Source organism: Crocodylus porosus, unplaced genomic scaffold, assembly GCF_001723895.1.
Source record: "Crocodylus porosus isolate Cpor-Errol unplaced genomic scaffold, CroPor_comp1, whole genome shotgun sequence".
NCBI classification, from domain to species: Eukaryota; Metazoa; Chordata; order Crocodylia; family Crocodylidae; genus Crocodylus; species Crocodylus porosus.
Window position 1 is genome coordinate 65,884,021 of NW_017728906.1, and position 12,982 is coordinate 65,897,002.

At 38.2% G+C, this 12,982-nt stretch overlaps 1 protein-coding gene across 1 annotated transcript in view; it reads right to left on the bottom strand.

Annotated features, from left to right (window-relative positions):
* The window catches only part of MOSPD2 (motile sperm domain containing 2), a 42,577-nt gene that overhangs the window by 22,858 nt on the left and 6,737 nt on the right, over positions 1-12,982 (bottom strand). Inside the window, exons 3-5 of the mRNA XM_019529296.1 lie at positions 7,970-8,125; positions 7,310-7,396; positions 4,495-4,649 (exon numbers count right to left, since the gene is read on the bottom strand). Of these exons, the coding sequence (XP_019384841.1) occupies positions 4,495-4,649; positions 7,310-7,396; positions 7,970-8,125 (398 nt within the window). The remainder of the gene's footprint in view (positions 1-4,494; positions 4,650-7,309; positions 7,397-7,969; positions 8,126-12,982) is intronic.

Genomic DNA, 12,982 nt, shown 5'->3' on the forward strand with positions numbered 1-12,982 from the left:
CCATGACTTCTCATTCATATTTTTCCAGAAAAGGTAATTGCTATTATAAAAGGAGGTTTACAGCTTTATAAAATGGTAAGAATAAGATTAATGATTAATTGTTTAAAATAAAAGCTAACAAATGTCTAGAAGTCTTTTAGGGACACCAGAAAACATAAGGGTATCTGTATCTGTCTGGCAAAAATCTATGCTCACAAAACTAAAAATCTCTTCCATTTAACCACCAAAATCTGATAGAATTGTTCTTATCATTGGCTGGCATATTCAATATATCTGACAAATACAACAACCTGGCTTCTGGCATCCATCCAAAGAAACATCAACATCTGATGTTTTCAAGTTTGGAATTAGTATTGATGTCTGTTTCAGAAGACATCTCAATAACTGCATCTGTTTTGAATTACCAGGACTCCTTGAGAAAGGGCAAATATTGTAATGATTTAAATGGCATCTTGGCCAATTTTATGGAGTATCCCTGAGCACAGTGACATCAGTGCATAAGCATACACCACTAAATGGGACCAATCAAATGAATGCATTTGAAAGGGACCTTGTGCCTGCCAACTCTGGAATATGAAAGCTTGCAAACAGCTCTACTGGACTGATGCTTTTATTATCAGAAAATTGCAATGACAAAAATCTTAATTGTTCAAACTGTCCACCATACTTCTATATACCCAGGAAGTTAAACTGCTGTGAGGTTTGTTTATGAATGCATCGATTCCACAATCTAACTGCTTCTTTACTCAAGTGAGTAATGGTGGTCCTGTTTGCTTTAGATCAAGCAAGCTGACAAGTTGGACAAACAGTCCTTCCTTGTATCAGAGAGAAGAACTCAAATCTTGCCTTGTGGACCTGAATTCATGTATGAAAAGGTCTCTTTGCAAATACATTTGCCTTGACTTTGATGGTGCTGTGGGTGTGCCCTTGTCCCCCCACCTGCGGGGGGGAAAAAAGTAACAATGCAATGATTATTAGAGCCTTGGTTAGAAGACTCTGGCTTTGCCTGCAGCAAAATGAATCTGAAATCACAGAAACACTTCTCAACATAGCAGGCTGCTGCCTCAAGGAAGTCAGTCAGACCTGTATCATACCGGGGGTGGAGGGAAGAGGCTGTACACAGCTCCATTATATGCACCATGTGCACCTTCCTACACACACACAAAGATTTTGCTTAGCCTGGCAGTCATCATAAAGATCTGCTGGGCCCTCAAAAAGGGGTCCATAGAGAAACAGACGGAGGCGCTCAGTTTCAAAAGTGCAGAGCCAAGAAGGAAATGAGTGGTTGTCAGCTGCGCACTGCCCTACACAGCCTCAGTATAGGAATCCAAGGGCACAATACGTACATGCAGTTCAAACAGACATTATTAAATCAAATCGCAAACATATGCATATGAAACAGTAGAATATAAACTTTCAAAGAAATTTAACTTATAACAAATCACTTTGGCAAAAGTAATTTAAGTAGACAAGATTTACAAGTAATACACAAAAAAACTTTTAATAATGAAAAAAAAAGCTTTTGATGACATTCAAGTCCATCTTGAAACAGAGAGCATTTTTCATTAAAATGAAGAACATGATACTAAGTTCTAGATCATAACTAGACTGCAAAAAAATGTTCAAGATAGGATTTAAGCACATATTTAATTCCACTGGTTGAACAAAGCACTTATTCCTAAATACCAACGACTTCACTTCTGTGGTATTTAAACATGTACTAATGCAGTTCACCAAATTGGAAAAGGCTGCTAAAACAGGACCTAAAAATAGGAAGAGGCACACATTAAAACAACAGGGGGTAAAATATACTTTGCACAAAATGGAATCAACAAGTCAAAAGAATTGACTGTTATAGAAATATCAAAACTGTGCTTTGTTAAGTGATTTTTTTTGAAACCTAGAAAGATGGATTAATTTATTTTGTGAAGGTTACTACTGTGGGTTGCCTGGGAAACTGCTCCGATCCCTGTGTTGAGCTAATTTATGACTACAATACATTTATCAATAACTCCCCAAACAGATGTAAAACCTACTGGTCTGAAATACATTTCAACACTTATTTCTAAATCCCCAGAATATAAAATACTGCATTTAGAAACATACAAGTATCCTAATGTCTCACTAACTTTGAAAACATTCCACATTAATCGTTTTGTTCAAACTGTTTTTTGGAATAATTTCAAACTGAAATATTTAGACAGCTACCTAAAAACAGTCCCTCTTTTAATGCTATACTTATGAGACAAAAACCTAAAGAAAATAGTGGTGCTCACTCAATACAGAGGAAACCCCTACTTTTTATATTTCACTTTCTTTTGACAAAGCCTTTTTTTGGAATATCAGAGTATGGAACTGAAATATACTGTCATGCTTTTTCTATTGTGCTGTCTTCAAAACGACAGCATCATTGAACACCCAACAGCATTTTTCCAGCTAATAGTTTCTTCCTTTGAGTACAGGGTAGGAGTCTCAGTGTTTTAAGATCAGGGCTTAGATGAAATTGTTTGGGTTAAGCGTCAGTGAGTGTTAAAGAACATTGGTAGGTTGGAGAAGAATCTAGAAAAAATAGACATGGATTTTACTATTACCATTGACTGAAGAAGTGAGACAGACATAGGCCAACAGTTCAGAAGCGATATAGGATCACAGCTGTTCCTAGGTACCTAAACAGCAGATATGGCTACACTATCTTTTCCTCCATCTGTCCTATATATAAGCATAATAGTTTCTTCAGTATATTTACCACACTGCAATCATTTCTGCCTTTGGAATCTTGTTTTCTGTGATTTCCTCTCTATTTACTCCATTCATGAGCAGCAGAGACATTTGATCTAAAGCAACAGTTCCCAAACTCTGATAGACTGCATACTGCCAATTTAAAATGATACAACCTTAAGTACCATGAGCAAATTTTTGTCATATAAAGTAATTATAATAAATCTGTTAACACATACCACTGAAAGGTTGCCTGTGTACCGCTGGTGGTACACGTACCGCAGATTGGGAACCGCTAACCTAGTCTTCTCTCTTTAGACAGGAGAACCTGCTGGTATTGAGCAATCGAGCAAGAGTCCTTTAATCTGAAATTCACTTCCCTTCAATGGTTTACCAGAGTTAAGCTGCTAAGTTCTAGATGCACTATAAAGTCCATCTTTTTACTCTGACTTTTGATAGGGGAAAAAATGGCTTGAATTACAGAATGGTACAGTACGGTAAGACAAGGATATACTACTCCATTATCAACATAGTGACCCATCATAGGAAGCTGCACTAGATGTTAACGTTGGTTTTTAGATGCTTTATTTTGCATAATGCAAAAACATAAGTTACTTTAAATGTACTTTGAAATAATACATAAAAATGCAGAGTATACCCAATGTCCTGTCATCTAAGACTATATCAAACATATGGTAAAGTATGAGTGACTGGTAGTAAACAATTATATTCTCAGATGTACTCTGATCAGCAGACATGTATGAGAGTTTTCTTTTCATGCATTTCTGAATCTCTATCAAAGACTGCTTTAGGACACTATGTGCACAGTAGTAAAAAGTAAAAAAACGCTGAACATACAGGAAATGCAAGAAAATTCTGGAGTAACTTGCAATACTTTGCAGTATCAATTTAAAATCAAACCTTTTAAACTATTCGGGACATTTAAGGGATTTAGCAGCATCTCATGTATACATTTCAATTTTTAGTTTATCTATGTCCAATTTAAGGTAACCAAATAAACATTAGAATTTTTAACACTAAATGAACTACCAACTTACAAAATGAGAAAATGCATGAGCTTTCAATTATTTTTGTCACAGGTGATCTTCAGCTTTTTTTTTTTCATGTATCCATTAAAGAAAGAACTGTCTTTTTAAAAACCATTCATGATTTTATACATCCTAAAGGAGTAAGAAAAAAAGAAAAGGTCTTGTTCCTCTCTACGTGCCACCAATAAGTTTACTAACAGATTTAAACATCAATTATTAAACTATTTCTTTGGTAATCATTTTAACAAAATAATTAAAGCTATTTCTTCATGCACAGACATGCATCAGGTTAGGGTAGCAGGACACAGTTGCTGTAGAGTTACATTGGGACAATATTCCCTCCCCCTCTTTCCAATAGTTCAAATAACACAGCTCAGGCTAAAAAGAGAAAGACGACAGTATCAGAAGTCAAAGTTGCTCCTGGATGCCCTACAGACCACCTCCCATGACTTCTGCAGTACTAGAAACCCCAGCCAGTCCTTTCCCCAGCAACCTCTAAGATGTAGTCATTCACTGCCAAAAATCTACAGCAAATCAAGAATACAAGATGTTGAAAACGGAATAAAATAAAAGGTATGGAGCAATTGGAGAGATTATAGTAGTTGTGAGTAGAGAGCTAGTGGGGGAGAGATGTTTTGACTCTGGGGTTCTTTGTGCATAATAAAGATCAACTGTGATTCATAAAATCGGATTAGTCTAGACAGAAATTATTAATTTAAATGCTTACTATTTGACTGATTCCAGTTTCTGCCATGTCAAATACAACTGTTAAGGGCTTTCCATGGTCTCTTCTGTTATAATGCTCTAACCAAAATGCTACAAACTTCTTTTTCTCAGACAGCACTTTAGGATCTTTTGTATGATACTTCACCCTGAACCAGACTACAAAGAAAACAAATAAAAGGATTGAACAATTTGTCATCAAAATAGCAAATTCATATTACTGATTTAATATATGTGCATATAATATATAATAGTGTATACTGTCTTAAGAAATCCATTTTCATCTACTGCAACTGTTTCTACAAACAGAAGTGGCAAAATTGTCTGCTTTTGTTGCTGTTGCTTTAAACCAAAAAATACCCCAAACAGTACAAAAGGGGAGAAGGGATGGAAATTATAAGCCCAAAACCATAGTCATAGTACTGGCATCAGACTGTGGGACTACCAACCTTCACAGTGTGTTCATTCTTCTTGTGTAAACAACCAATATTTCTGAAATTTCCAACTTGAAACTTGGCTTGAATGGAGGTGTTGCTTCCTAAATTTAATTTGGGTAGCCCTTGATATTTTTTATATTATTTGTATAATGTTAGGTCATGACAAGTGTGCCTGTCCTTTTACTGAATGTAAGGGATATTCTGTTTTACAGAAGATGGTTTGCAAAATAATTATTTCAGTTGCTTATACAATAAAGACAATTCAAGCTAAAAACAATTCCCAGGAAGTTTGCCTACTTCCAATTGGTGACAGGCTGCCAAAATGGCAAAGGAAGACAATCCCCAAGCCACCAAATTATTTAAACCTGTAAACTGCAAAAGGTACCCAAAACAGCAATTTTTAGATCCAAGGACCAATAAATCAAGGGGAGAATCAAAGGATTAGCAAGGTTCTATAGTCAAAGACTACCGGGTGCTATATATAAAGTGCTCTGAATTAGCACCCAGTAGTCCTCTCCAGTCAAATTTCTCAAGAAACAAAGTGACATTTTTCTGGTAATGACTTCATTACAATATTGAAGTGCTATTGCAATTTAAGGCATTAACTACTTCTGTTAAACATCCCATTATTTAGACCAGTGATTGGCAACCTTTTCGGAGCAGTGGGCTGGAATGATCAGGCTCTGGAGGGAACAACCGTTAAGACTTGGCTGCTGTTGCCAAGCATGGCGCATCCAAAGACCCCTGCTGCCAAACACTGCCAAAGCCCCCTAGGTCTGCGAGCCAGAACTGACCCATGGGTCACTGATTACCAGACCCCAGAGACTATACCTTTCTAGAGAAGAAAGATGTAATTACACCTTGATAAACAGAAAGGACAGAATTTAACTGACACTTAAAGATAAAATAAATATTAACTGATTTGGCAGTATCAACATTACTCTGAGTGGTTTATTTTGAATAACTGATAGAAGTATTTTCCTTCTATTTCACAGATTTAAATTACTCCGTTTTGCCCATTTGTAAACGATTTAGGTTATACCATGAACAATTTGTGTATCCTTACATAAAATTATTTTGCCCGTGTACTGAGAAATAACTCAACATTAATTTTGCAGTAAGGTACACTTTTGTTCCCTCAGGGGTAGACCAACTCTCAAAGGTATTATTTCATCTGAAAGCTCTCCACAGAGCAACAGAGGAGAGCTGATACCTAAAATAACTGTTATTACTTGTCATGCATTTTGTTTTCATTTTCTTTTCCATTATATTTAAAAGAATGTCCTACTTAATAATTATTTACTTGTTTTCAACTGCAGTTTCCTGTAAGACAAAGTAATCACTTCCTGTGACTAAACAGTGGAAATTCAATTCCTGAACTAGGACTGAGTTCCAAAAAGCAACTTTAAGGCTTTTGTTTTTCCACTAAAGTCACTAGGTACTCAACCTGAAACACCCACCTTTCTATTTCACAGCTGTAATACTGTTATTGCATAGGAACCATGATACATCTGTGGAAATTCAAATGGGTGCTACAGATGAGAACAAGTTAACTGCAAATAAGGCTTAATATGGCTGTATAAGTTAAGACAAAAGAAACACCATATTTCAGTTCTGCATTAATGCTTGGGGTAGAGAATACAGTTTAATAAACAACAAAAAATTAATCTACTGAATTCATGATTTCATGGACTCTGAGAAATCCAGACAACAAAATGGGTGGGGGGGGGGACTTAGTGAAAATAAGAAGTGCTGATTCCCCAGAGGGAGAAAAAGCTGCTTGTTTGCGGACCAGACAGCAAGATGGCTGCCGCCCCTCCCTCCCCAGCTGATTGGCTGCAAGGCTGCCTATGTGGCCCCGCCTTTCTACATCAGCAGCAAGGGACAGGACTGTGACTTCGATAGCTGTCTGTCATAATCACCAGTGAGGGGCAAACCCACTAGGTCACCTCGGCCAGAGGCACCAGGGGGGGAAAAGAGGAGCCTACTGCACTTTGCCCACAGAGTAGCTGCCCAGGCCCACATTTTGCCTGCAAAATTAGGGGACAGCCTCTGCAAATTGATAAATCCCTAATCATAAGCTTCTCCTATTGTAGTGTTTGTTCATAATATCCAAAGCCAAATTTTAAGCTACAAAACATGATTGCTTTAATTTTTTTTCTTTTCTAGTAAAATGTTCTTGGAATCAACAAAATAGGTGTTACTAGAAAAATTCATTTCACCATTTGTTAAGCATCTATTTTGTAACAAGCATTCAAATTCACTTGAAAAGTAGAACCCAGTATATGTAAGTGCTCCTTTTCTTTGAAACATTTTAGCTAGTTTCAGTCAGAAAAAGGGCAGAGTAGTATTTAATTTAAAACTTTAATTAGATAAACTTACATAACTTGTAGCCCTCTTTATCATATCCATGCAGGTAAAGAGCACCAGAGTCAAACAGCCATTTTGGAAGAACAGAGTCAGTCAAATCTACAAAGTAAATGGAAGGGTTATTTTAATAAGTTGCTAAAAGTCAGTTTTCACCATTTTAAATTACTAGAAAACACAGAATTTTAAAATAGAACAGGAAAATTAATCTTCAGAATTGACGTTTATTTTGCAGTGTTCAGGTGATGCTGCTGCTGTGATGGTCCAGGGGATGTGAGAAAGACAAGAATTCTTGTGGCTGATATCTTTTATAGAAGCAACTGCATGAGTGGTATAGACATAAATGGACTATTTTGTAAATTAATTGCAAAACAGAGGTGTTAAAACCAATTTACAAACTTTAATCACTTTCCTACTCTGGTTTGAATGAGGCTATAAAACGTTTAGCCTCTATTCAGGAAGAGAGGAGAACTTAACAGCTTAACTCTGGTAAACCATTGAAGGGAAGTGAATTTCAGATTAAAGGACTCTTGCTCCACTTACCTTGGCTTAATGCAACACTATACATGTAGAGCTACATAGGCTACATGCAACACTATACATAATGTTAGCTATCACTTAGTAAAAAAGTGACAAAATAGTATCAATATGATTATACAGTAAATGACACCTTACCATTAACTGCATATTGTTTCCTCCACTGAAAGCTTTCATCAATCATCTTCAGTGTATCGTCCACAACATCATGTCGCCAAATCAAGTAATTTTCAACCAATAGATCATCTTGCTGCAATCTTTCCACATCCCTGGAATCATATTTATCTGATTTACCTTAAAAAAAAAAAAAAAAATCAAAAGTTTGCAACGTCCTAAACATGTAGTAGTTAGCACTCAAGAGAAGAGGGTTTCTGTCTGCTTAACTTATGTTATTCAGGGAAATAAGAGTAGTTACCCTGATAGCAAAACTTCTTTCTGCACATGCAGTGTCTACACTGGGGGTCTCTGCCAATATCACTACTATACCAGAGTTCCTTTCACTAGATGCAGATACAATTAACACAGTTCAGCCTAAAGGCAGACCAAATAACAGTTCAATCACCCACTGAAATGAATGCAACTGGCCTGATGTCAGGATTAAACATGGAGTCCTATGGCAGGTCGACTTGATGCCCTGGAGAAATGGTGGGTGGGTTGAAGGGGCTGGGGGGAGAACAAACTTATTGGGCACTGGTCCTACAAATCTTCTGCTACCTTCTCAGTGCTCTGTTGGACTCTCCAATGTCCTGATGAACCCAGCCTGCCTCCTGGCAGCCCCCAGTCACTACTGCTGGCTGGGGCACTGCAGGCCCAACCCTGACCTCCTGCTGCCTGCTGTGACGCCTCCAGGGAAGCTGCCAGTGACCCCTGCCACACAGTGCCAGCCCCAGATATCACAGGCCCAATCCAGCCCATGGGCCGGGTTGTGGATCACTGGTACACCTGCATAACTTCATTGACAGGCTCACTAGAACAGATAAACCCCCACACCAGCCTGGTTACTATGATTAACTTGTAACTGTAGACATAATTCAATGGTTCTCAACCCTGTTAGACTTGAGGCAACCCTTAGAAAATCCCAGTCAGCTCCTAACTTTTTATCACTAATTTCTTGGCTATGGAAACATGAGAGCAATTCTATTGCAAAGAACTCAAAAAGACCGCAACAGGTTGGATTGTTTTTGACAATAGGGATTCATTTTGGAAATCTCTGGATTTATGCTGTGGATTTTGTAAATGTGTGCATGTAACAGTGTTAATATTGCCCAGTTATCCTTAGAAGGGACTGAATGTGGTTCATAGCATGCTAGGCACTGTGCCTTTTACACTGTGCACCGGTGCCTAGCATGTTCTGAATAATTAAGGTAAGATCCTATGATTTAAAGAAGTATGTGTGTGCTTTGAAAGATTTCAGAAAAAAAGTACACAGGTTTTTTAGGGTTTTCTTTATTTCTCACACCTTGTATTATTGATTTCTTTCTGTGGTTATCATCTCTGAAATTGTTACTAACAGATTTTACTTAAAATACAATCTGCACTTTATAAACTATATTTGTTAACCCTCATTTATTGAAGGGGAGAAACTGTTTCTCTTTTCAGCAGCATGCAGCTCATAAAACCCTTCAGAAGGGATTACACAACACCAAATGGTTATTAAAATGACACAGGGTGATATTTGCGAAGGGAAACATTTCTGTGGATCTTATTTTTTACTGAACCAACTGCATGGCATAGTTAGACAAGCTTTCAAATGCACAGCATTCATCAGGTCCAAAGGAAGAAGCAGTGATGATTAAAAAATGATGTTGGCCTGTGAATTTGAAGAGAGAATCTCCAGAGGTAACAGACAGTTAGCAGAGAAAAGAAGGTTAACTATCAAAGACCTATCAAAATGGAAGGGGGCCATAATCAACTGTAATGTGAAGGAAGAACTTTAGGAATCAAGTAGATTATAGTATGACAGTCAATATCAGCATTCAGTCCTTGGCTTACAGGATCATAGCAAAGTATGGTTGAAAGGGACTTCACAAGGTCATGCAGTCCAGCCCCCTGCTCAAAGCACAATCATTCTTGCATAAATCATTTCAGCCAAGCGTCTGTCTAAACTGCTTTTGAAAGTTTCCAAGCACAGAGATTCCCACAACTTCTTTAGGTAGCCTATTCCAATACCCGACCGCTCACACAGGCCATTCCTTAGCATGCAGGCAGACAGTAATTTTTTGCTCCCAAGATTGTCTTTTAAAAGTGGTTTGTAAATTTCCCTTGAGCACAATACTAGTTAGGTAAGAAGGGGTGGGGGAGGCTATTGTGTGAAAAAAAATGTGCTCCTATTGGCATACGTTCACACCTCTGTCCTCCCCCCCCCCCCCCCCCGCAAGAGTTCACTCTGGTTCACACAATCTGTCTAGTTTCTTCCACGGTTACCACTAGGGCCTGTGGTGTATTACATCAGATATATCCCATTTCGGGAAAGGCATGTGTAGGATCCATGGATTCTGATGGGTTAGTTGTGGGGGGGTGTTGATAGTTCTTGTCTATCACTTTAGATTTAAAAGGCCTAAGGATCAAACATTTTCTGCTTTGTTTTTACCAGATTCAGGGTATATAACATTTAATTCACAATTTCTTGTGTTATATATATTACCATTTTCTAGACATAAAACACTAAATATAACAGTAGTATATACAATTATGTAAAACAAATTCATTAGCAGAACATTCAGGTCCAAGTCAAGCACTTGGAAATTCAAGATTAAAGCTCAGCCCTGATCTGGCTACCTTTCGTGATACTTTAATGCAGACTTTAATTACATGATCACAATATGTTTTCCACAGAAACCTGCTTCGTTTAGTTTGCAAGATGTATGGCACCCAACTGATGAGCAACTACATAATATTTTGTTTATTCCTTATTTTCCAGTGTTCCCACTCCCCCCCTTTGTAATTAAAAAACACCACTGCATTTCGTTTTCTTAAAAAATAATAATAAAAGCATATTTAACATTAAATCTGAAATTATAACACATGCTAAGATCTAAACCTGTTTTTCCCAAAATAATGAATGAATGAACAAAGTAAACACATAGACAGGTTGTGTTTTCTGCCAGTGTTCTAAAGAAAAAAAAAGTTGGTGGAATCTCCATGAACCAGTTTCTGATACCTATACAGCTTCCGGGAGATTATTTTCTTCATTTCTCTTTTACTCATGAAATTCAGTTTATTCAAAATTAAGACACCTATAGGGCTAGCTTGGGGCGGGCCATGTGTCTCATCCCCTATGTCCCACCCAAAAAAAAAAACCCCCCAAAAAACAGGGCCGAGCCATACCCCTTTTCTCCATGGAGCCAGGCCATGTCACCTCTCCCTACAGGGCTGGCCTGAGCCTGGATCATGCTCCTCCCCCACACCACACCATCGGCCAAGCCATGCTTCCTTTTTCCCCCACAGGGCCAGGCCAGGCCATGCCATGCCCACTTCCCCTCTGGGGCTGGGTTGAGGCTGGGCTGCTTGCCTGCCCCAGCCCTGCCTCCTCCATGTGGTTGGGTGGTGCCCATTGCACTGACCTTCATTCCAGACTGGAACTATCAGCAAGATCCAGCTCACAGACAGAGAGGGCACTGCCTATCTGGCCCACTAGGGAAAAAGGTTGAGCACCACTGTCTTACATGATCACCAAACATTAGTAATGTTGCAGATTACTAGTGCATAAACAACTCTAATTGTGGAATGGACATCAATAAGGAAAAAGGTCCAAAGATTTCATGTAATACCAGGAGGAATCCCTTTAATGCAGTGTGTCAGATCCAGTGCAACTAGGACTCCAATGACAAGGCAGGGCGTATAGCATCAAGTGAACTCTTAATTAGGCATTGAAGTATGCTATAAGACTTTGAGGTAACATAAAGGAATTTTAAAACCCGCTTATTACTCCATAATAATTGACGTATAAAACCCCCAATTAAATAAGTACAAAACAATCATACAAGTAAAGCAATAAGACATTCCAGATGAAACAGAAAACTTTATTTTACCAAACAATGACATACAAGTCCCAAAGCTCAAAATATCCCTTCTTGCAAAGCAAGTTTTAAAATTACTGCTATTAAAGTTAGGCAACCCTGGACTTTTGGATTTGTGTGGTAACACAATTAGCGTATCATCAAGCTTGCATACATCTAGGGGTTTTTTTTTAGTCTTCAGCATTCAGGTATATTACAATACTGCTAAAATCTCAACTTTTTACTTAAATTACACATACAATCCAGGATACTGATACTGTTCCCATATGTGTCACTCACCATTTTTTGTTGTGCAGTCATAAGGAGAGAATAATTTTGTTAAAATTTTTATTTTGTTAAAAAGCAAAAAATTGGCCAACTTTAACATGCTCTTTGCCTAATAAAGCAAAGAACATAGAGAACTTGTCACAGCCAACCATGCCTGTCAGTGTATGTGGGGCTGTGCTTAAAAGGAACTGATTATTGTACATAACTGCCAGACCAAGTTATACCACTTAGAAACAAAGCCCTGACACATATAAAAAGAAGACAGAATTGCCACCAGGCAGAACTGAATACAGACAGGAGAGATGTACTTCCATATCTGAGAGCAAAGTTTGACCATACATAATTTTTCACAAAGGTGGATTAAGTTTTGAACTTCGGCCTTTTAATTCATGTTACTGGAAAAAAATAGCACAATTAAGTCAAGTAAAGCCTGTCTATTCTTCTCTAGATCCTCTAACAGAAGACGTGATTCAATTACTTATCACGGGGAAGGAACAAGCTGGATTCAGGGAAATCACGTAAGAGGCATGCTACGCAGTACACTCAGCTCCACAAAGATTCCAAAGCTGGGATTGCTCAGAACAGGGAGGAGTTGGGGTGGTAAAGACCAGAAGATCTGGGAGAGGGAGATTATGCTTGGGGCAGAGGAGATTATGCTTAGGGACAACCAACACGGGTTCATTAGAGGCAGGTCCTGTCAAACCAACCTTTTGGCCTTCTACGACCAGCTCACCAAATCCTTAGATGCAGGGGTAGCAGTGGACATAGTCTTTCTGGACTTTCGGAAGGGCTTCAACACTGTGTCTCACCCCATTCTCATTAAAAAATGGGGGACTGTAGTGTCAACACTCACAGTCAAATGGGT